The 25,466-nt window shown below is 45.5% G+C and overlaps 1 protein-coding gene across 5 annotated transcripts in view; it reads left to right on the top strand.

Annotated features, from left to right (window-relative positions):
• LOC130275364 (vomeronasal type-2 receptor 116-like) overlaps window positions 1–24,993 on the top strand; it is a 204,744-nt gene extending 179,751 nt beyond the window's left edge. For all 5 annotated transcript variants that reach the window (XM_056523240.1, XM_056523243.1, XM_056523244.1 and 2 more), the window contains 2 exons: window positions 23,252–23,372; window positions 23,851–24,993. In XM_056523240.1, the coding sequence (XP_056379215.1) occupies window positions 23,252–23,372; window positions 23,851–24,749 (1,020 nt within the window). In that variant the 3' untranslated portion in view covers window positions 24,750–24,993. The remainder of the gene's footprint in view (window positions 1–23,251; window positions 23,373–23,850) is intronic.
• The last annotated feature ends 473 nt before the right edge of the window (window positions 24,994–25,466 follow it).

Genomic DNA, 25,466 nt, shown 5'->3' with positions numbered 1-25,466 from the left:
ATAGCACACAAGGCCTCGTCGTTCCATGTCAATTCAGAAGCAAGGATACGAAACTGGAGTGCATAGTCTCCCACAGAGGAAGTCCCTGGACTCAGGTTAAGAAGCGCAGACTCGGCAGAGGAGACACGTGCGGGTTTTTAAAAAACGCTGAGGAATTAAGCCAGGAAAGCCGTGAGGTTGAAGGTAATTGGATCGCTATGATCCTAGAGCGGAGTAGCCCAGGCCAGGGTCTTTCCAGACAAGAGACTGATCACAAAGGCCACCATAGCACGTTCCGTAGGAAACAGATCCGCCTTGAGCTCCAGGTGCAAGGAGCACTGTGTCACAAAGCCCCTACACTGCTTAGGATCTCCATCAAACTTCATGGGAAGGGGAAGCTTAGCTGCTGAAGGAGCTGCAGGAACTGATGGGGACTGCTGCTGCACAGTCAGAAGTAGCTGCGCCATGGCGGACAGTTGATTTAATTGCTGTGCCTGATGGGCCAATTGTTGCAACTGATGAACCACTTCGGAGGAGAAATCCGAATCCTCAGGCAGAGGTACCTTGGCGGGATCCATGGCCGGATCTTACTGTAAGACTCACCGCAGACGGCAGGTACCCAGGGAGTAGTAGATCCGTATTTCCACGGTAGTCTGCAGCGGGTTATGTAGTGGATCCACTGGACCTGTGTGGCAGATGACGCAGGCCGTGCCAGGGAGCCGAGTCTAAGGTGCCGCTGGTTTTCACCAGAGCCTGCCGCAAAGCGGGTTGGACTTGCTGCTGCAGGTGACACCCAGGTCGCTTCCCCTGGCACGACTTGACCACACAGGCGGGTGAGGTGATGCATGGCACCAAAGGGATAGGCAGGACGTAGTCAGGCTGGCTAGAGGTCAGGGCAGGTGGCACAGGAGCGTAGTCAGTAGGGTAGCAGAAGGTCAATAGGCTGGCGGCTAGAAACACGGTCGGGTCACGGAATACAAAGGTCTGGTATATGGCAAGGAAACACTAGGACTGCTTTCTCTAAGGCGCAAGGCAAACAAAGATCCGGCAAGGGTACTAGGGAGGTGCTAAAACTTATAATAATGCTGCAGGTTTTAATACTAATTACGGGCGCAGTGGCCCTTTAAATTTCAAAGCTCTGGTGCGCGCTAGGAGGTGAGGGCACGCGCTTCGGAGCTGAGAGACAGAGGCCAGGGACGGAGGTGAGTGACGGGCTGGGACTCCCATGCGGGCGCATCCCCCAAAGCGAATCCCAGCCCCGCCAGGAGCCGACGGGGAGAGATGCACTCACGGCCAGTATGTCCGCCCGGAGAGCTGTTTATTACAAATACTTTATACAAGACTAGACATGACACTAGCGGATTGGGTTGCCGGAGGCTCTCTGCCTTGGCTATTGGGGTCCCTTGACATTACACACTTCTACCCAGAACACTAGACATTTTCTTATGCTAGACGTTTTCTTATGCTAGACATTTTCTTATGCTAGACATTTTTGTAGATAAAATTTATTTGACATTCTGTTACCTTTGACTTTTATTACATGCTTCTGTAAGTAACAGGAATACCTTCTGGCCAGTAAAGTATCCTGAGCACGAGGACACAAGACATATCACATTTGACATTTGAAATATATGACATTTTTATGGAATGTGTGCTTGTGAGTGTTACAGTCCTACTGTACATGACTTTAGGTGTACTTGACTTTTATGTGTACATTTATGAAAGCATTTACCCGTTTTTTTTTCCATATAATTGTCGCAAAAAAGTCGCAACTGCGACTATGCAATTTTCTGTGTGACAATCATCCCTAAGAGCGAGAAAAACAAGAAAATCGATTTTTGCTTATTTAAGCAAGTTTTAGAAATTGACTTGCAGTAGTAAAAGATTAATTAAATGTGACTGTCGCTAAAAAGTCGCTATAGAGGAAAACTTTGCTTAAATTTACTCCAATAAAGTATCACAGAAAAAGCATATCAAGTCTATCGACCAAAAATCTTTATCTCAGAGAAATAGGCTGATAAAACATAACTTTTAATTAGAAGCCCATAAAACCAAGGGTGACACCAAGCAAACAATTATAATCCGCACAAACCATGGATATCACAGATCACCGGCGGATGAATAACATTATATTTATAAGTGCGTCTGATCCAACAAATAACACAGATCGCAACTATCCACCAAAAGCAGTCTGCTAGATAATTCAGCAAGCTGCCCAAAAAAATTATTATATCAAGGGGCGACACGCCTTCTTTACCATAAGAACTGTGAATTTATGGAACAGTCTACCTCAGGAACTGGTCACAGCAGGAACAATTAATAGCTTTAAAACAGGGTTAGATACATTCCTGGAACAAAATAACATTAATGCTTACAACATCCCTTCCCCTTATCCCCTTACACCCTTCAATTCCCTGGTTGAACTTATACTTCACAGATAAAGCAAAACAAATACCCTGCTAGAAATAACGGTTCACAGAAGGGGTAAAAACATGTAAAACGTAACGTTTAATCGTGCTATTTAAAACAACAGAATCCCCACTGACATACAAACAACAAGAAGATAGGTGAAGGAGGCCCAGAGGCCACAACTAGCGATGATAGTTGGAGTCAGACAATTCAATGGCCTGAGTAGAGACAATGTGGGGTGACCGGGAAAAATATAGAGACCAGGTGGGGTGGGGCTATAACCCTAATACACCCTGACAGGGGAGATGTTGTGCCCACTTGCCCTGCTCGCTCAGGGAGCTGTCGGGGCACTCGTCCTTGAAAGGACGACCCCTGCAACGGTCTATCCCTTGGTCAGCCCCTAGACTAGAACAAGTGTATAGCCCGCCAAACGCGTTTCCCCCAATTAATGGGTTCATCAGTGGCTCCAGGGCAAACAAGAAATGTGGTCAATAATGCGTTACCCAATGTAAATAATAATACATAGAGTGCAACAAGAAAACAAGGTGCAAGAAAAATTCATAGGCCAATAAGGTGCAACAATAATAATAATAAAGTGCACTAATTAAAACCAACACGTGAACATAGTCCACAAAATTAAACACATTTCCCTTAGAGCATAACCAAGGGACAAGGGCAAAAAAAAGTGTGCTGGTTACCCAGAGCAGAGCCCTGCTACTGGGTTTGACTCACGTGACCACAATGGCGGTCGGCGAGATGTCGGGATCTGCAGTGGCAGAGTGCGCGGTTATGGCGTCTGTATCCTGTTGGTCACATCAGTGAACCGGGGATCCATAAATAGCACTTACCAAACCGGCTGCTTCCACGCTCATTCATGCGCGTGCCACTTCTGGGTGCCGGCGCCACAACTGTGTGCCGGCGTCACTTCCGGGGGGGGGTCTGTGCTACGGAGCGGAGCGTCCTGCGCTGCTAGGCGATGCTGGTGAGACAGTACGCATGCGCCAATGGCAACATATCTTTCAATAATACAAATGAGTATTACGTGGTTGGTATTGACAGTTTAAACAGGTAAGTATTTACAAAGAGAGTGAGATAACTGAATCAGTAATGATGAAAAACCTAGGGACAGCAATGGTTATAGTGCGGTCCCTACGAGGACGGCGGAGAGAGAAATGGGGGACCATCAAAGGGAGGGAACTAACCGGGGGGACATTGGGTGGACAGAGTTAGACATAGCATGCAAATCAGCTGATCATTGAGACCTTTGGGAAACTGAGTCTGCAGGCGGAAAATCCATTGAGTCTCCTTCTGCAGGATCAGCTTACCCCAGTCGCCCCCCCTTGTGGGGGGTCGCACCAGCTCAATCCCCACAAAACTGATCACTTTTGGGTCCCCTCCGTGCTTGTCATGAACATGTCTTGCCAGGGGTTTATCTGCTGAATTAGCAATGTCTCTCAGATGCTCCCCCACCCTCCTCCTCATCTCACGTTTTGTTTTTCCAATGTATTCCAAGCCACAAATAAGTGGACATATGTCTTTTTTCAACCATACTAACTATGTAACTATGTAACCAAGTGCAAAATATAATAAATTGTATATTCCTAAGATTGGATGTCATATACACAGTATGTATCTAGCAAGTCCTAACCCCAGATGCCACAGGTGGGGAATAGGAGGGACAACTGGAGGGGTGGGGGACCAGGAGCCTGTTAGACCCTAAGATAATCCTACTCTCAGACCCTAACCCTAGGCGGAATTATCGCCCTAACAAGGGCGTTCCCACGCTGGAATCTCCTATATAAAACTGTCCTCGCCCTACTGCTGACTAGCTAACTAACTATCTATGGTCTAACTTACTAGCCGGGCAATTCGCTATTTCTGTGTCAAAGATACAAACAAAGCTATATAGATACATAAAGTGTATACGAATGTCACATCTTTGTACATCTATCCTGTTTAAGTATACACTTTATGTATCTATATAGCTATGTTTTGCATCTAGTAAACTTTGATAACATTGTTGGATGTTAAAGCACTTATAGTGTTAACATCTATGCATTGCTACTAAAATAGATGCGCAGTGCATGTAGTGCTGACTAGTATTTTGCATGCTTTATTTGTTTTGCCTGTAACTTATATGTGCTTGCATTATTGTCTTGTCTGCTTTGTTTGGTCTGCACTAACTTTTATCGTGCTGTCTGTGGCTAAATAGTGCTAATTTGTGTTTAGCTTATATTGGCGCTACAGTCCCTAATACACGTTTTGTTTGATGATCCATTGTGTTGTTAATCCTTTTCCTACTAGGAGTTTGCTGGCATGTTGTCCATAACTAAAACCACACATCAATGACTAAACATTTATTGCACTTAGGAATAGCATATCCTCCTTTGATAGCCTCTTATTAGCTCATATTGGCTATTACAGCTTTTGTGACCAGTGACAGCACTAGGGCATTAATTAAGCATCATAGTCTTCTGAGTTTGTATCTTTGACACAAAAGCAATAGGGAATTGCCCTGCTAGTAAGTTAGACCATAATTAGTTAGTTAGCTAGTCAGCAGTAGAGTGAGGACAGTTTTATATAGAAGGTTCTGGCAAGGGACCGCCCTTGTTAGGGTGATAATTCCGCCTAGGGTTAGGGTCTGAGAGTAGGATCATATAAAAGGTCCCTGGTCCCCCGCCCCTCCAGTTGTCCCTCCTATTCCCCACCTGTGGCATCTTGGATTAGGGCTTGCTAGATACATACTGTGTATTTGACATCCTTTCTTTGGAATATGCAATCTATTATATTTTTGCACTTTGTTGTATATAATAATTTTTTTGGGCAGCGTGCTGAATTATCTAACAGACTGCTTTTGGTGGATAGTTGCGATCTGTGTTATTTGTTGGATCAGATGCACTTATAAATATAATGTTATTCATCCGCCGGTGATCTGTGATATCCATGGTTTGTGCGGATCATAATTCTGGCTTACTAAACTGCCTTACATCCTCTAAAATGAATTGTCCTCTTTTATTAATGGTATTCTTTTTTTTTTTTTTTTTTATGAAAGTGTGTTATAACTACATTATTAATTTTTAATGCTTACTTTTGTGCACTGTCCGTGAAAATTATTATTATTTTTTTGGTTTTTTTTTCTTTTGACACTGCCATAATCAACCTCTTCTACTCAAGCTAGTTCCAATCATTGCTTGTCAAAACGTAATTTAAACTTCTATTTTAAAAATAAAAAGAATAATGCCAAAAATGCACATGAGAACCTTTTTTTATTCACTTAAAACTCAAAATATCTTTGCTAAATTTATTGGGTGAGTTTGGTGGAATAGAGTCTCCTAAAGGTTGTGTTGTGGCAATGGCGGACGCCATACTTTTGTAATATTTCTTCCGCGGTACTAGGCTGGGAAATGTGTTTGGATTTGGACCTACTCTTATCACCTACTTGTGCCATCACAGTGGGTGTGGCAATGCTGGATGATTTTGAGCATGAGAAACAAGTGAGGATAGCAAAGAACAACCTCTTTAGCTAACGCGAGAACAGCAGAGCAATCTCCAGGGCTTACCTCACAGTTTTTGGTTACATGGAGGGATTTTCCAGCTTTTGATTACATGCGACAAATTTATTAATGCCGTGCGATAGAATAATAAATTTGTCGAACGTAAGAAAACTAGTTGAAAAAAAATTGCTAAAAAATATGTGTAGTACACGACTTTACAGTTAACTGTACATGCATGATGCTGGCGATGGGGTGAAATGTTGCTTCTCCCGATTGGTTCAGGACAACCCCTGTAAGAAAACTATCAGACATCAGAAAAATACTGTACACTATGACTTTTTTGTGTACAACATTTTATGTACATTTTATTAGACCATAACAGTTATAATGCAGGACCACAGACCTTTCAGTACAATACCGTAACCCTTCGGGTTTTTTTTCTTGCTGTGGTCCGGTTATACCCTGGATTTATTCTGTTCGAACCAAACTTTTTGCCAAAATTTGGCGAACCTTCCAAACCGAACTTTCGAAAAGTTTACTCATCTCTACTCCTGTTTATCATTTGAACTTCATCATCAAGGACACCCCACCTTATAACAGCCAGAATACCCTACACAGGGAGTGCTTCAAGGGAACTGTGGTGCTCACAAGAATAATGGGTGGAGTAATCCCAGTAGTAGTCTTAGTTTATGATTAGCTTGTGGCTGGCTAACCCTGTATGTCCCCCTGTGGACCCTTGCAACTTATGTAAATGGGGGTCTGCACATGTATAGGTAGTCCTTGACCATGGGGTACACTTGGATGAGGTGTCTGGGGGGTGTACCTGTGGTTTTGTGTGTGATAGAATTACTCCAGAAACATAGGTAACTTTAACAATAGGGGTTAACTTAAAGGGGAATTCTCACTTTATACATACATCTTATCCCCTTTTCAAAGGTCGTCACGTCAAGGCCCCCGGCTCGGAGGCAGCACCTGGCACAGAATGCCGGGGCTGCACCGAGATTGCGGGGGTTCCCAGCAGCAGGACCCCTGCGATCATACATCTTATCCCCTATCCTTTGGATGTATAAAGTCATTCCAAATCCCTTTCGTTGTTAGATGAGCTCTTTGTTCATGGTATTTGAGGTAAACTGAAGCTATCGTTATTCTATAATCAATGTCCAGGAAGAAATAGGTAGCCTGGCACTGCTGCTTCACACACCTGCGTAATTAACCTTAGGTGGACACAATGCTGCAGTTGCTCTGTTTGTGCACAGGCAGTGGCGGTGCTATACTTGTATTAGCATAGAAGTATCCCACAAATATCCAGCAAGGAAAGGAAGTCAAGCACACTCACCACAAATCTTGCTTCATCTGTGCTCTTTATTGAAGTCCATACGAATACAGAGCCACAGAGCAGGGGGACAACAAAGGAGGAAGGTGCTCGTGGGCTACGGAACCATCTCGCGCTACTAGCGCTTCATAAGGCCCCTTACTGATGTAACAGGTAACAAGGTGTGTTTAAAAAGGACCCTACTGGAAGGGTTTCCTAGGAAACCTATAAACACAACCACATTTGAATGTGGCAGAAGTTAAAAAATAAAATATAAAACTGATGCCAGAATTAAAACAACTTCTTAAACAACACTCGTGTACCAACCTAGGAGACACAAGATAAGTAAGGTAAGGTTATCTGGATTGTACAACCGCATTTGATAGCAGTATTTAGTGCAGAAACGCACCCATCTTGTTTCGGACATTCAGACCTAATGAACCTGTCGCGTTTACTTGTATAATCCAGAAAGCCTCCTTCTCTAATAGTTGACGATCTTTATATCCGAACCTAATTGATTACTCTACCCTCTCTAGGGCTCCAAATCTTAATGTGTCAGGGCGGCATCCATGAACATCATTCATATGACTGATAAATCTTGAGGCCCTTATCCCTGTTCTTAGAGAATGGAGATGTTCTCTCACTCTGTGAAATAGAGGTCTAATGGTTTTTGTTAATATAGAAAAAACTGCAACCACAAATTAGGGCATAAACCGTATGTGTCGATCGACATGTAATAAATTGTTTTATTTTTACATTGTGTTTTCCTAATTTAATCAAATACCTTTTAGATAAAATTTACAAAAGGAGCTTGTGCCGCATGGTTTAATTCCCCAATAGTAACAGGTAGTGCCATCGATCTATTTTATAGATCAGTATGCAAAGAGATAAAAGCACAGATATATCAATCAATACAACTGAACCTCCCTTTGAATGAGAAAAAGGCTCTTAATAGAAAAGATATTGTAATATCTAAAGCAGACATGGGAGGTCCGGTTGTTGTTTGGTGGGTAAGGGATTACAATAAGGAAGTTATGTCCCAGCTAGGTGATACTTTAGTGTGAGAAACATAATATAAAGACCCAACAGTTAAAACCCTAGAAAAACTTTGGTCATTATTGAACAAATGCACACAGCTCAACATCTTAACAACCAAAACCGCAGAACGCCTCCTACCCAAGAATCCAAGCAAACCCTATTGGTAAATTTTACCCAAAGTACATAAGCAAATTATTCCACCCCCAGGATGTCCCATTGTATCGGGGATTGATTCCCCTACAGCGTATTTGTCAAGTTATATTGATTGGCTAATGGCACCGCTTCTTCCATCTATTCCGTCCTATCTCAAAGATACGGGGGATTTGCTTGAATTCTTGGATGAGTTCCATTGGCAAGAAGGATATACATTAGTATCGATCGATGTAGAGAGCCTGTATACCCACTTCCCACATGATGCGGGTATATAGACTCTCCATCGGTTTCTGACATTCACAGACAAATCCACTGGTTTTATTGATTTTGACATTGATTCTGTCAAATTTTATCTTGAAAACAATAATTTTACATATGCAGACACCTGGTATAGGCAATTGAGAGGGACGGCGATGGGTACGCCCATCTCGTGCAGTTATGCTAATATCTTTCTAGCCATATTTGAGAGTGACTTTATTTTTGCATCCAGGAATTCCTTTAGCCGCCACATTAAATCCTACCACAGATATGTGGATGATATCCTCATTATATGGGAGGGAGCAAAGGATACATTTGACACTTTTGGGTCCTATTTAAATAATACCAATGATGAGAATATGAGGTTTACCTCAAATTTTGGTGGAGACTCATTGGAATTCCTGGATGCAAGGTTAGGCATCATTGAGAATAGGATAGTGACATCAGTGTTACGCCGAGCGCTCCGGGTCCCCGCTCCTCCCCGGAGCGCTCGCTACACTCTCGCTACTGCAGCGCTCCGGTCAGATCCACTGACCCGGTGCGCTGCGATACCGCCTCCAGCCGGGATGCGATTCGCGATGCGGGTGGCGCCCGCTCGCGATGCGCACCCCGGCTCCCGTACCTGACTCGCTCTCCGTCGGTCCTGTCCCGGCGCGCGCGGCCCCGCTCCCTAGGGCGCGCGCGCGTCGGGTCTCTGCGATTTAAAGGGCCACTGCGCCGCTGATTGGCGCAGTGGTTCTAATTAGTGTGTTCACCTGTGCACTCCCTATGTATACCTCACTTCCCCTGCACTCCCTCGCCGGATCTTGTTGCCATTGTGCCAGTGAAAGCGTTTCCTTGTATGTTCCTAGCCTGTGTTCCAGACCTCCTGCCGTTGCCCCTGACTACGATCCTTGCTGCCTGCCCCGACCTTCTGCTACGTCCGACCTTGCTTCTGTCTACTCCCTTGTACCGCGCCTATCTTCAGCAGTCAGAGAGGTTGAGCCGTTGCTAGTGGATACGACCTGGTCACTACCGCCGCAGCAAGACCATCCCGCTTTGCGGCGGGCTCTGGTGAACACCAGTAGTGACATAGAACCGGTCCACTAGCACGGTCCACGCCAATCCCTCTCTGGCACAGAGGATCCACCTCCTGCCAGCCGGCATCGTGACAGTAGATCCGGCCATGGATCCCGCTGAAGTTCCTCTGCCAGTTGTCGCCGACCTCACCACGGTGGTCGCCCAGCAGTCACAACAGATAGCGCAACAAGGCCACCAGCTGTCTCAACTGACCGTGATGCTACAGCAGCTACTACCACAGCTTCAGCAATCATCTCCTCCGCCAGCTCCTGCACCTCCGCAGCAGCGAGTGGCCGCTTCAGGCCTACGACTATCCTTGCCGGATAAATTTGATGGGGACTCTAAATTTTGCCGTGGCTTTCTTTCTCAATGTTCCCTGCACTTGGAGATGATGTCGGACCAGTTTCCTACTGAAAGGTCTAAGGTGGCTTTCGTAGTCAGCCTTCTGTCTGGAAAAGCTCTGTCATGGGCCACACCGCTCTGGGACCGCAATGACCCCGTCACTGCCTCTGTACACTCCTTCTTCTCGGAAATTCGAAGTGTCTTTGAGGAACCTGCCCGAGCCTCTTCTGCTGAGACTGCCCTGCTGAACCTGGTCCAGGGTAATTCTTCCGTTGGCGAGTACGCCGTACAATTCCGTACTCTTGCTTCAGAACTATCCTGGAATAATGAGGCCCTCTGCGCGACCTTTAAAAAAGGCCTATCCAGCAACATTAAAGATGTTCTGGCCGCACGAGAAATCCCTGCTAACCTACATGAACTCATTCATCTAGCCACTCGCATTGACATGCGTTTTTCCGAAAGGCGTCAGGAGCTCCGCCAGGATATGGACTTTGTTCGCACGAGGCGTTTTTTCTCCCCGGCTCCTCTCTCCTCTGGTCCCCTGCAATCCGTTCCTGTGCCTCCCGCCGTGGAGGCTATGCAGGTCTCGCCTGACACCTCAAGAGAGGACACGACGCCGCATGGAGAATCTCTGCCTGTACTGTGCCGGTACCGAACACTTCCTGAAGGATTGTCCTATCCGTCCTCCCCGCCTGGAAAGACGTACGCTGACTCCGCACAAAGGTGAGACAGTCCTTGATGTCAACTCTGCTTCTCCACGTCTTACTGTGCCTGTGCGGATATCTGCCTCTACCTTCTCCTTCTCTACTATGGCCTTCTTGGATTCCGGATCTGCAGGAAATTTTATTTTGGCCTCTCTCATCAACAGGTTCAACATCCCGGTGACCAGTCTCGCCAGACCCCTCTACATCAATTGTGTTAACAATGAAAGATTGGACTGTACCATATGTTTCCGCACGGAGCCCCTCCTAATGTGCATCGGACCTCATCACGAAAAAATTGAGTTTTTGGTCCTCCCCAATTGCACTTCCGAAATTCTCCTTGGACTACCCTGGCTTCAACACCATTCCCCAACCCTGGATTGGTCCACAGGGGAGATCAAGAGTTGGGGTACCTCTTGTTCCAAGGACTGCCTTAAACCGGTTCCCAGTACTCCTTGCCGTGACCCTGTGGTTCCCCCTGTAACCGGTCTCCCTAAGGCCTATATGGACTTTGCTGATGTATTTTGCAAAAAACAAGCTGAGACTCTACCTCCTCACAGGCCTTATGACTGTCCTATTGACCTCCTCCCGGGCACTACTCCACCCCGGGGCAGAATTTATCCTCTCTCCGCCCCAGAGACTCTTGCTATGTCTGAGTACATCCAGGAAAATTTAAAAAAGGGCTTTATCCGCAAATCCTCCTCTCCTGCCGGAGCTGGATTCTTCTTTGTGTCCAAAAAAGATGGCTCCCTACGTCCTTGCATTGACTACCGCGGTCTTAATAAAATCACGGTAAAGAACCGCTACCCTCTACCTCTTATCTCTGAACTCTTTGATCGCCTCCAAGGTGCCCACATCTTTACCAAACTGGACTTAAGAGGTGCTTATAATCTCATCCGCATCAGAGAGGGGGATGAATGGAAAACGGCATTTAACACTAGAGATGGACACTGTTACGCCTAGCGCTCCGGGTCCCCGCTCCTCCCCGGAGCGCTCACGGCGTCTTTCTCCCTGCAGCGCCCCGGTCAGTCCCGCTGACCGGGAGCGCTGCACTGTCATGGCCGTTGGGGATGCGATTCGCACAGCGGGACGCGCCCGCTCGCGAATCGCATCCCAGGTCACTTACCCGTCCCGGTCCCCTGCTGTCATGTGCTGGCGCGCGCGGCTCCGCTCTCTAGGGCGCGCGCGCGCCAGCTCTCTGAGACTTAAAGGGCCAGTGCACCAATGATTGGTGCCTGGCCCAATTAGCTTAATTGGCTTCCACCTGGTCCCTGACTATATCTGACCTCCTCCCATGCACTCCCTGGCCGGATCTTGTTGCCATTGTGCCAGTGAAAGCGTTTCCTTGTGTGTTCCTAGCCTGTGTTCCAGACCTCCTGCCGTTGCCCCTGACTACGATTCTTGCTGCCTGCCCCGACCTTCTTTCATACGTCTGACCTTGCCTCTGCCTAGTCCTTCTGTCCCACGCCTTCTCAGCAGTCAGCGAGGTAGAGCCGTTGCTAGTGGATACGACCTGGTTGCTACTGCCGCAGCAAGACCATCCCGCTTTGCGGCGGGCTCTGGTGAAAACCAGTAGCCTCTTAGAACCGGTCCACTAGCACGGTCCACGCCAATCCCTCGCTGACACAGAGGATCCACTACCTGGAAGCCGAATCGTGACAGTAGATCCGGCCATGGATCCCGCTGAGGTGCCGCTGCCAAGTCTCGCTGATCTTCCCACGGTGGTCGCTCAGCAATCGCAGCAGATTGCCCAACAAGGACAGCAGCTGTCGCAGTTGACCGCCATGTTACAGCAACTTCTGCCTCTGCTACAGCAGCAACCATCTCCTCCGCCAGCTCCTGCACCTCCTCCGCAGCGAGTGGCCGCTCCTAACCTCCGCTTGTCCCTGCCGGACAAATTTGATGGGGACTCCAGACTCTGCCGTGGATTTTTGTCTCAGTGTTCCCTGCATATGGAGATGTTGTCAGACTTGTTTCCTACAGAACGGTCTAAGGTGGCGTTCGTAGTAAGCCTTCTTTCAGGAAAGGCCTTGTCCTGGGCCACACCGCTCTGGGACCGCAATGATCCTGCCACAGCCACAGTCCAGTCCTTCTTCGCTGAAGTCCGAAGTGTCTTTGAGGAACCTGCCCGAGCCTCTTCTGCTGAGACTGCCTTGCTGAACCTGGTCCAGGGTAATTCTTCCGTTGGCGAGTACGCCATACAATTCCGTACTCTTGCTTCTGAACTATCCTGGAATAACGAGGCTCTCTGCGCGACCTTTAAAAAAGGCCTATCCAGTCGCATCAAGGATGTGCTGGCCGCACGAGAGATTCCAGCCAACCTCCAAGAACTCATCCATTTGGCTACCCGCATTGACATGCGTTTTTCTGAGCGACACCAAGAGCTCCGCCAGGAAAAAGACTTTGATCTCTGGGCACCTCTCCCACAGCATCCTTTGCAGTCTACGCCTGGTCCTCCCGCCGAGGAGGCCATGCAAGTGGATCGGTCTCGCCTGACCCAGGAAGAGAGGAATCGCCGTAGAGAAGAAAATCTCTGTCTGTACTGTGCCAGTACTGAGCATTTCTTGGTGGATTGCCCTATCCGTCCTCCACGCCTGGGAAACGCACGCACGCACCCAGCTCACGTGGGTGTGGCATCTTTTGGTTCTAAGTCTTCTTCTCCACGTCTCACGGTGCCCGTGCGGATTTCTCCTACAGCCAACTCCTCCATCTCGGCCGTGGCCTGCTTGGACTCTGGTGCCTCCGGGAATTCTATTTTGGAGTCCTTTGTTAATAAATTCAGCATCTCGGTGACCCGTCTCGTCAAGCCGCTCTACATTTCCGCGGTCAACGGAGCCAGATTGGACTGCACCGTGCGTTACCGCACAGAACCCCTCCTCATGTCTATTGGACCCCACCTCGAGAGGATTGAGCTATTCGTTCTCCCCGGCTGTACCTCTGAGGTCCTCCTCGGTCTGCCTTGGCTCCGGCTTCATTCCCCCACCATTGATTGGACCACCGGGGAGATCAGGAACTGGGACTCTGCCTGCCACAGGAAGTGCCTCTCCCCCCCTCCCAGTCCCGTCAGGCAAGCCTCGGTGCCTCCCCATGGCCCCCGTCCTGGTGTCACACTGCCCCGTGCCAGGCCTCGCCCTCTGCCCTCCCTCCCCATTCCCACTCCTGCTGTACTGCCTGCCGTTGAGGAAACCCTCCGTTCTTTCCCGGTGTCCTCATCCCAGGGGAGGCAGTTACCGGACAAAGAGAAGGGGAGACCTAAGGGGGGGGGTACTGTTACGCCTAGCGCTCCGGGTCCCCGCTCCTCCCCGGAGCGCTCACGGCGTCTTTCTCCCTGCAGCGCCCCGGTCAGTCCCGGTGACCGGGAGCGCTGCACTGTCATGGCCGTTGGGGATGCGATTCGCACAGCGGGACGCGCCCGCTCGCGAATCGCATCCCAGGTCACTTACCCGTCCCGGTCCCCTGCTGTCATGTGCTGGCGCGCGCGGCTCCGCTCTCTAGGGCGCGCGCGCGCCAGCTCTCTGAGACTTAAAGGGCCAGTGCACCAATGATTGGTGCCTGGCCCAATTAGCTTAATTGGCTTCCACCTGGTCCCTGACTATATCTGACCTCCTCCCATGCACTCCCTGGCCGGATCTTGTTGCCATTGTGCCAGTGAAAGCGTTTCCTTGTGTGTTCCTAGCCTGTGTTCCAGACCTCCTGCCGTTGCCCCTGACTACGATTCTTGCTGCCTGCCCCGACCTTCTGCTACGTCCGACCTTGCTTCTGTCTACTCCCTTGTACCGCGCCTATCTTCAGCAGTCAGAGAGGTTGAGCCGTTGCTAGTGGATACGACCTGGTCACTACCGCCGCAGCAAGACCATCCCGCTTTGCGGCGGGCTCTGGTGAAAACCAGTAGTGACTTAGAACCGATCCACTAGCACGGTCCACGCCAATCCCTCTCTGGCACAGAGGATCCACTACCTGCCAGCCGGCATCGTGACAGACACTTTGAGTATCTGGTCATGCCCTTTGGCCTGTGCAACGCCCCTGCCGTCTTCCAAGACTTTGTTAATGAAATTTTTCGTGATCTCTTATATTCCTGTGTTGTTGTGTATCTGGACGATATCCTGATTTTTTCTGCCAACCTAGAAGAACACCGCCAGCATGTCCGCATGGTTCTTCAGAGACTTCGTGACAATCAACTTTATGCCAAAATGGAGAAATGTCTGTTTGAATGTCAATCTCTTCCTTTCCTAGGATACTTGGTCTCTGGCCAGGGACTACAAATGGATCTAGACAAACTCTCTGCCGTCTTAGATTGGCCACGCCCCTCCGGACTCCGTGCTATCCAACGTTTTTTGGGGTTCGCCAATTATTACAGACAATTTATTCCACATTTTTCCACCATTGTGGCTCCTATCGTGGCTTTAACCAAAAAGAATGCCAATCCTAAGTCATGGCCTCCTCAAGCGGAAGACGCCTTTAAACAGCTCAAGTCTGCCTTTTCTTCTGCTCCCGTGCTCTCCAGACCTGACCCATCTAAACCCTTCCTATTGGAGGTTGATGCCTCCTCAGTAGGAGCTGGAGCGGTTCTTCTACAAAAAAATTCTTCCGGGCATGCTGTTACTTGTGGTTTTTTTTCTAGGACCTTCTCTCCGGCGGAGAGGAACTACTCCATCGGGGATCGAGAGCTACTGGCCATTAAATTAGCACTTGAGGAATGGAGGCATCTGCTGGAGGGATCAAGATTTCCAGTTATTATTTACACCGATCACAAGAATCTCTCCTATCTCCATTCTGCCCAACGGCTGAATCCTCGCCAGGCCAGGTGATCTCTGTTCTTTGCCCGATTTAATTTTGAAATTCACTTTCGGCCTGCCGATAAGAACATTAGGGCCGATGCTCTCTCTCGTTCCTCGGATGCCTCGGAAGTAGAGCTCTCTCCGCAACACATCATTCCTCCTGACTGCCTGATCTCCACTTCTCCAGCCTCCATCAGGCAAACTCCTCCAGGGAAGACCTTCGTCTCTCCACGCCAACGCCTCGGAATCCTCAAATGGGGTCACTCCTCCCATCTCGCAGGCCATGCGGGCATCAAGAAATCCGTGCAACTCATCTCTCGTTTCTATTGGTGGCCGACTCTGGAGACGGATGTTGTTGATTTTGTGCGGGCCTGCACTGTCTGTGCCCGGGATAAGACTCCTCGCCAGAAGCCTGCTGGTCTCCTTCATCCTCTGCCTGTCCCCGAACAGCCTTGGTCTCTGATTGGTATGGACTTTATTACAGACTTACCCCCATCCCGTGGCAACACTGTTGTTTGGGTGGTCGTTGATCGATTTTCCAAGATGGCACATTTTATCCCTCTTCCTGGTCTTCCTTCAGCGCCTCAGTTGGCAAAACAATTTTTTGTACACATTTTTCGTCTTCACGGGTTGCCCACGCAGATCGTCTCGGATAGAGGCGTCCAATTCGTGTCAAAATTCTGGAGGGCTCTCTGTAAACAACTCAAGATTAAATTAAACTTTTCTTCTGCTTATCATCCTCAATCCAATGGGCAAGTAGAAAGAATTAACCAGGTCCTGGGTGATTATTTACGGCATTTTGTTTCCTCCCGCCAGGATGACTGGGCAGATCTTCTACCATGGGCCGAATTCTCGTATAACTTCAGAGTCTCTGAATCTTCTTCCAAATCCCCATTTTTCGTGGTGTACGGCCGTCACCCTCTTCCCCCCCTCCCTACTCCCTTGCCCTCTGGTTTGCCCGCTGTGGATGAAATAACTCGTGATCTTTCCACCATATGGAAAGAGACCCAAAATTCTCTCTTACAGGCTTCATCACGCATGAAGAAGTTTGCTGATAAGAAAAGAAGAGCTCCCCCCATTTTTTCTCCCGGAGACAAGGTATGGCTCTCCGCTAAATATGTCCGCTTCCGTGTTCCCAGCTACAAATTGGGACCACGCTATCTTGGTCCTTTCAAAATTTTGTGCCAGATTAATCCTGTCTCTTACAAACTTCTTCTTCCTCCTTCTCTTCGTATTCCTAATGCCTTTCACGTTTCTCTTCTTAAACCACTCATCATCAACCGTTTCTCTCCCAAACTTGTTTCTCCCACTCCTGTTTCCGGCTCCTCGGACATCTTCTCCGTAAAGGAGATCCTGGCCTCCAAGAAGGTCAGAGGGAAAACCTTTTTTTTGGTCGATTGGGAGGGCTGTGGTCCTGAAGAGAGATCCTGGGAACCTGAGGACAATATCCTAGACAAAAGTCTGCTCCTCAGGTTCTCAGGCTCCAAGAAGAGGGGGAGACCCAAGGGGGGGGGTACTGTTACGCCGAGCGCTCCGGGTCCCCGCTCCTCCCCGGAGCGCTCGCTACACTCTCGCTACTGCAGCGCTCCGGTCAGATCCACTGACCCGGTGCGCTGCGATACCGCCTCCAGCCGGGATGCGATTCGCGATGCGGGTGGCGCCCGCTCGCGATGCGCACCCCGGCTCCCGTACCTGACTCGCTCTCCGTCGGTCCTGTCACGGCGCGCGCGGCCCCGCTCCCTAGGGCGCGCGCGCCAGGTCTCTGCGATTTAAAGGGCCACTGCGCCGCTGATTGGCGCAGTGGTTCTAATTAGTGTGTTCCCCTGTGCACTCCCTATGTATACCTCACTTCCCCTGCACTCCCTCGCCGGATCTTGTTGCCATTGTGCCAGTGAAAGCGTTTCCTTGTATGTTCCTAGCCTGTGTTCCAGACCTCCTGCCGTTGCCCCTTACTACGATCCTTGCTGCCTGCCCCGACCTTCTGCTACGTCCGACCTTGCTTCTGTCTACTCCCTTGTACCGCGCCTATCTTCAGCAGTCAGAGAGGTTGAGCCGTTGCTAGTGGATACGACCTGGTCACTACCGCCGCAGCAAGACCATCCCGCTTTGCGGCGGGCTCTGGTGAACACCAGTAGTGACTTAGAACCGGTCCACTAGCACGGTCCACGCCAATCCCTCTCTGGCACAGAGGATCCACCTCCTGCCAGCCGGCATCGTGACAATCAGGTTTCAGAAACCCTATCTAAAAAATTCTCTCCTCCACTACGACTCATCACATTCAGCACACATAAAAGACAGTATCCCCCATAGTCAATTCATTCGTCTTAAATGCATCAACAACGACCCAGATAAATTCCATCAGCAGGCATATGACCTAGCGCAAACCTGGGGAAAATAAATAACTAAATAGATGTATTTTTTCCTTCCAAAATAGTCCCATGAATTATAAGATTAAGCAAGCGATTTTTAACAACTGGTTCATGGTAGAGAGAGATGAAGATCTTTAAAGAATTTATGGCAAACAAACCAATTATTACATATAAGTGTAATAAAACATTACAGAATTATATCAAGAAGAACTCCAAAGAATGCAACAGACAACTGGTTAGAAAACACCAAACCTCAGGGAAATTTCCCATGCGGCACAAGCTCCTTTTTGTAAATTTAATCTAAAAGGTTACTTGATTAAATTAGGAGAACATAATGTAAAAATAAAACAATTTATTACATGCCGATCGACACATACGGTTAATTTGTTAGAGTGAGAGAACATCTCCATTCTCTAAGAACAGGGATAGGGGCCTCAAGATTTATCAGTCATATGAATGACGTTCATGGAGGCTGCCCTGACACATTAAGATTTGGAGCCCTAGAGAGGGTAGAGAAATCAATTAGGTTCGGAGATAATGATTGTCAACTATTACAGAAGGAGGCTTTCTAGATTATACAAGTAAACGCGACAGGTCCCATAGGTCTGAACGACTGAAAGGAGATGGGTGCGTTTTTGCACTAAATACTGCTATAGAATTCAGTCGTACAATGCAGATATCCTTACCTTACTTATCTTGTGTCTCCTAGGTTGGTAAACGATTGTTGTTTAAGTAGAAGTTGTTTTTATTCTGGCATCAGTTTTATATTCTATTTTTTCACTTCTGCCACATTCGAATGTGGTTGTGTTTATATGTTTCCTAGGATACCTTTCCGGTAGGGTCCTTTTTAAACACACCTTGTTACCTGTTACGTCAGTAAGGGGCCTTATGAAGCGCTAGTAGCGCAAGACGGTTCCATAGCCCATGAGCACCTCCCTCCTCTGTCATCCCCCTGCACCTTGTCTCTGTATTCGTATGGACTTCAATAAAGATTTGTGGTTAGTGCGCTTAACTTATTTTCATTGCTGGATATTTGTGTTATTCTATAATTGTCTTCTGCAGGAGAGTACCACCTCACACCCCTTATATCTACACTCCTGGGAATAGGAGCTGGATATTAGTCTGACAGATGACCTACGCTGTTCTGTGCTCTGATGTTCCCATGGTTTCTCTCGCTGTGTTATATTGCAGGAAAAACACTTCAAATTACTCACTAGATGGTATAAAATCCGGAAGCCCTCTTTCATTTGGCCAATCTCACACCAAGACGTGTGTTACGCCGAGCGCTCCGGGTCCCCGCTCCTCCCCGGAGCACTCACAGTGTTCTCCTGTTCGCAGCGCCCCGGTCAGACCTGCTGACCGGGTGCGCTGTGATCATGTTCCCAGCCGGGTTGCGATTCGCGATGCGGGACGCGCCCGCTCGCGATGCGCATCCCGACCCGCTTACCAGACTCGTTCCCCGTCTGTGCTGTCCCGGCGCTTGTGCCGGGTCTTTGCGATTTAAAGGGCCGGTGCGCCACTGATTGGCGCATGGGTTTTAATCAGTACCTTCACCTGTGCACTTTCCTATTTATACCTCACTTCCCCTGCACTTCCTTGCCAGATCTTGTTGCCATTGTGCCAGTAAAAGCGTTTCCTTGTGTGTTCCTAGCCTGTGTTCCAGACCTCCTGCCGTTGCCCCTGACTACGATCCTTGCTGCCTACCTCCGACCTTGCTCTTGTCTACTCCCTTGTACCGCGCTTATCTCAGCAGTCAGAGAGGTTGAGCCGTTGCCGGTGGATACGACCTGGTTGCTACCGCTGCTGCAAGACCATCCCACTTTGCGGTGGGCTCTGGTGAAAACCAGTAGCAACTTAGAACCGGTCCACCGACACGGTCCACGCCACTCCCTCTCTGGCACAGAGGATCCACCTCCAGCCAACCGAATCGTGACAACGTGTTGGAGATTCAGCAATGCATATTCGAGCCCATTTAGTAATCCTGTCCCATAATTAAAGCATTCTGGAGGGAGGTGGAGAGCACTATTAATTTAGTATGTAATTGTTCTATTTCCCTCTATGGCCACAATAACCTTGGCTCTCCCGAGCCCTCGTTCAGACAGTCTGTTAAATCCCTACCTACGCATATGCTAGCAGCTGCTAAGACCCTTGTCCCACTGTTATGGCTACAGACTTCCTTGCCTTCTAAGTCACGGTGGATAGAGCAGATAAATCAAATCTGTCGCATGGAAGAATTGATAGAGAGGAGATGGCTTTAGAAGAGATGCTGGCTCAATGTGGCGCTGGACACAGACAGCAGAAGGTAAGTAAAAGCAAAGGTGTTTAATTTTCCCAGAATGCAAAGCGTTTCACTGCATAAGCAGCTTCATCAGGCATAGGTGAGAACAGCAGGGTGATGCCTTTTTATCCCAGCACTAATTAGTCACAGCAGGAGAAAAATCTCTGCGGACCAACGAATGCTGGAAAAATGCATTTACAGATAGACTAGAAGGTTTGAATTAATATTATAACCTGACAATGCATACATATGGCATACAAACATATATTGAAACAACAAATAAAATAATAAAAAAATAATGATAAGGTAAAAATACCGTATTTGATAAAACAAATATGCACCAAAATAAAAAATGTAATAATAGATAAATATATGTATACATGTACAAGAAATTTATTTGTACACATATACATATCTGCATGTAATGAATAATATTTATATAAAACTAAATAAAAAAAATGCATAAAAGAAAATTATATAAAGAATTAAAATTAAGAGGATAAATGGTGGGACCAGAGAGAATGGTCAGTATTTTTAGTGAGCATTCTCTATGGTCTCATTCAGACCATGCAGTGTCAAAGTTGAAAGTGTGAATATCCAATAAGATTCTCTATTGATTAAATGTTGAAAATGATTGGAATTAACGACTGGAATCGATTCGAGAATCACTAAACGTAAGGATGAAATATTGTTCTTATGGACCATAGTAAAATGCCGTGATACGCTGTGCAATGTGAATTGATTCTTAATATTAGACCGATGTTTTGACATGCGGCACCGCATGGTCTGAATAATACGTCCAACATATTGGAGCTTACAACTACAGGAAAGGAGATATATTGCATACTGGGTACTATAATTTAAAACTTGGTTGATATTAAACGATTTTTTAGTATACCGTATATACTCGAGTATAAGCCGAGTTTTTCAGCACGATTTTTGGTGCTGAAAATGCCCCCCCTGGGCTTATACTTGAGTGAATATACATTTCCATAATATAGAACAGGACCGCCGGGCTCCTGACAAGCCCGGCAGTGGAGGGGGGGGGGGGGTCATTCCATTCATTCATAATAAAACAAAGAAGGACCCATAATTATGACCTGGGAGATATTGGAAATATGGATGAAACACCTATGACGTTTGATCTTCCAAGCAACAGAACTGTGGCAAATTTGGGAGAGAAGACTATTTTACTCAGAACCACAGGAAATGAAAAAAAAAACATTTCACAGTTGTTCTGGCTAATGGAACTAAGCTGCGGCCTGTCATTATTTTTAAAAGAAAGACCTTGCCTAAAAAGGTCAAATTCCCACCACCAATTACAGTGCGCGCGCATATTAAAGGTTGGATGGATGAAGACGGAACAAAAAAATGGCTGGAAGAAATTTGGAACGGACGACCAGGAGCAGCCTTAAAGAAAAAAAAATCATTGCTAGTTTGGGATATGTTCAGATCCCACACATCTGATGACATAAAAAAATTGACAAAGTCTTCTCAAGTTACTTTGGCTGTTATTCCAGGTGGGCTTACATCTGTATTGCAGCCCCTAGATGTGTGTTTAAATAAACCTTTCAAAGACCGTGTGCGAAAGATGTGGCATGAATGGATGTCATCTGGTCAAGCCCGACTGACAAAAGTTGGAAATCTGATGAAGCCCGACATAGAATTGGTAGCAAGGTGGGTTCGTGATGCATTGGAAGATATTCCAGAGGACATGGTGAAACACGCCTTCAAGAAATGTGGCATTAGTAATGCTATGGATGGCAGTAAAGACAGCGCTTTGTATGAAAACGACAGCAGTGATGGTGAAGACTGCGAAATCAGTGATGATGACAATGTCTATGCTGATAGCCTCACACCAGCTTTAGCTGAAGCTCTGTTTGGACATACAGATGACGAGGAGGAATTCAGTTTTGAAGGATTTTAACTCTTGTGTTTTAGCTTGATTGATGATTGAGGTTTTTGTACTTTTTAAGTTATTTTTGATACCATATGGTTTTTGTTGACCCTCTTTTCCACTTACAGAGCTAGTTTACTGTTTTTCTTTGAAATAAATATTTAAAAACATTTAAACTACCGATGTCTCAATTAATGTAATTTTATTGGTATCTATTTTTATTTTGAAATTTACCAGTAGCTGCTGCTGCATTTCCCACCCTAGGCTTATACTCGAGTCAATACTTTTTACCAGGTTTTTGTGGTAAAATTAGGTGCCTAGGCTTATATTCGGGTCTGCTTAAAACTATTAGTGAAGGGATACATCATATGGCAGCACAAACACTTATTTTTCCCGCATGGTGAACAACCAGGATTCGAAATTATCGGGAAGGAGTTGTCATTACAAGCATTTTTTAACCTATTTGGAGCTATCATATTTTGAAGATTTTTAGATCTTCTATAGGTGATGCCTGGTTTAGTGGGGACTACATCCTTGAAGACAGGGTCATTCAGAATAATATGCCAATTGCGTTTGAAAATATTATGTATTTGTGAAACTGCTCGATTGTAATTAGTTATAAAGGTATATTTAAATTGATTATTGACTTTTTTGTTTTTATCTTCAGTGACCAAATTAATTTGTTTTTTTTATTTTTTAACTCTTTGATATGCATGAGTTAACAAAAATCTCTGACTATACTTTAAGGAATTTTGTGTTGCTAGTGGTGATATTGTTTGCAGTCCAATGGAAATAATTCTCTACCAAAAATGTCCTACACAGGTTGGCTGATTGTGGTGATAATATACTTGAAAAGACTTGTACTCATGGTTGTGGGTATTATGATTCCCTATGGCATGGTTAAGACACAAATAATTGCGACTTGTAAGCCACACTGCACCAACCCCTTTCTAAAAGCCATAAAAAATGTAAGTTTTGCAGAAGAGTGCTTACTTAGCTAGTCCCTCTTCTGGCTAGACAATTATCTTTCTCAGCAGGAACAGGATACTTGAGATGATTTGCTTTGGGACAGTCATGAGTAAAACCTCCTCAATGCAACAATTTTTTTTCTTAATTTCTATATGTTATTTTTGGTTCTTTTTAGTGATTTAATTAGGTTTTGATCAACATTTCTTTGCTTCCAGGAACGTTTCTCTTCATGCTCTGAAACATGTTTTCCTGGATATAGAAGAGCTGTAAACCCAATATTATACTGCTGCCATTTATGTGTTCCTTGCCCTACTGGGGAATATTCTAATGGGAATGGTGAGATATTTTTTTGTACTGATGCCATGCATTAAATTCAAAAGCATTAAATTAACATTTGGGGCCAAACTCAAGACCCAAGGATTTATATAATCATCAAAAAAGAGAATCATTGTATCATTGTGTCATGTGCACCCCATACCTCACTACCTCCCACCCCTATAGTGCTTGGGCTTTACCTGGAATGCTCCTTTAAAGCATTAAAGCATAGTCACACTTTTTAAGGATAGAGAATCTGATTTTTCCCAGCAAACTCTGTACTGCCATTTAATTTTTTTTATATGAAATAGTTAAAGTTAGCTGAAACACTTTTTAGGGTTTGACTGGATTGTACTATATGATAAGCAATGGATTTTACATCAATTGTCTGGAATCTATATTTATAAATGTTTTTCTGGATAAAGAGTTACTTATAAATATCACTGTGTCTAAGACGTTCACTGTTGTCTTCTTACTTTTATATGTCTGTTTACTTTAGATGCTGATATTTGTGAACAGTGCCCAGAAGATGAATGGCCCAATTCAAGAAATACTGCTTGTGCGAAAAGACCAGTTGATTTCTTATCTTTTCAGAACTTACTTGGATCATTGTTAACATCACTTATTGTAATATTATTTATTTTCTCAATGATCATTCTAATTATATTTATTAAATATAGAAAGACTCCTATAGTTAAAGCCAATAACAGAAATCTCAGTTACACCATCCTTATCTCACTCATGTTGTGCTTTCTATGTTCTCTACTGTTTATAGGTAATCCGGACAAGGTGACTTGTTTGTTACAGAATATTATTTTCAATTTAGTTTTTGCTGTTGCTCTTTCTTCAATTTTGGCAAAAACCATCACTGTTCTAATTGCTTTTAATGTTACTAAACTAAATAACCAATTCAAAATACTTTTTAGAAAAATTTCCCAGGTGTTTATTATATTTTGTCTTATAGGTGAATTTGGTATCTGTATGTGCTGGATACAGTTATATCCTCCATATCCTGATAGAGATTCAGTGTCTAAACCTGAGATCTTAATATTACATTGTAATGTAGGTTCTCATGTGATATTTTATCTTGCTCTCGGTTATAACAGCTTCCTTGCACTTTTATGTTTTCTTGTCGCTTACTTTGCAAAAACGTTGCCAGATAGATTTAATGAAGCCCATCACATCACATTCAGCATGTTGGTGTTCTGTAGTGTATGGATCTCATTTATACCGGCATATATCAGCACTAAAGGCAAATACATGACGGCCGTGCAGGTTTTTGCCATCTTAGCATCAAGTGCTGGACTCTTGGGATTCATCTTCTTTCCAAAATGTTTTATTATAATATTTAGACCTGAATTAAATGTAAAACAATCTCTGTATATAAGAAGCAAATAGAGCTGTGCAAAAGTATTTGAATCTTTAAAGTTACCTTAGACATTTAATATCTTATGTAGCATGTTAGAGATTTAAAAATAAGTATTTAATAAATGTCAAGCTTCACTATTTCTTGCTTCTCCTTTACTATAAATGTAAATAAATACTATTTTAACCCCTTAAGGAACAAGCCCATTTTCACTTTAAGAACCAGAGCATTTTCACTTTAAGCATTAATAACTCTGGGATGCTTTTACTTCTCATTCTGATTTTTTTTTCCTGACACATTCTACTTTATGTTAGTGGTAAATTTTCATCTATACTTGCATAATTTTTTGGTGAAAAATTCCCAAATTTGCTGAAAAATTGGGAAAAAAAGTGAACGAACATAGCAAATATGCGAATTTCGCGAACATAGGACGAATAATCGTCAATATATTAGTGAAATATCGCGAATTTGAATATGGCCCCTGCAGCTCATCACTAGTCTGTGACAGACAATTAGTAGTTATGGTTAGTGATGAGCGGCAGGGGCCATATTCGAATTTGTGATATTTTGCAAATATATTGATGATTATTCATCCTATGTTTGCGAAATTTGCATATTCGCTATGATCGTTAACTTTTTTTTCCATGCAAAAATTCTCATGGAAAAGTCACATAAAAATTTGCACAAAAAAAAACAAAACAAAAAATAACAAATATTCGTCATTACGAATATATAGCACTATATTCTAA

This window comes from Hyla sarda, chromosome 6 (assembly GCF_029499605.1).
Source record: "Hyla sarda isolate aHylSar1 chromosome 6, aHylSar1.hap1, whole genome shotgun sequence".
Taxonomy (NCBI): domain Eukaryota; kingdom Metazoa; phylum Chordata; class Amphibia; order Anura; family Hylidae; genus Hyla; species Hyla sarda.
This window is presented reverse-complemented; position numbering and strand designations above follow the sequence as displayed.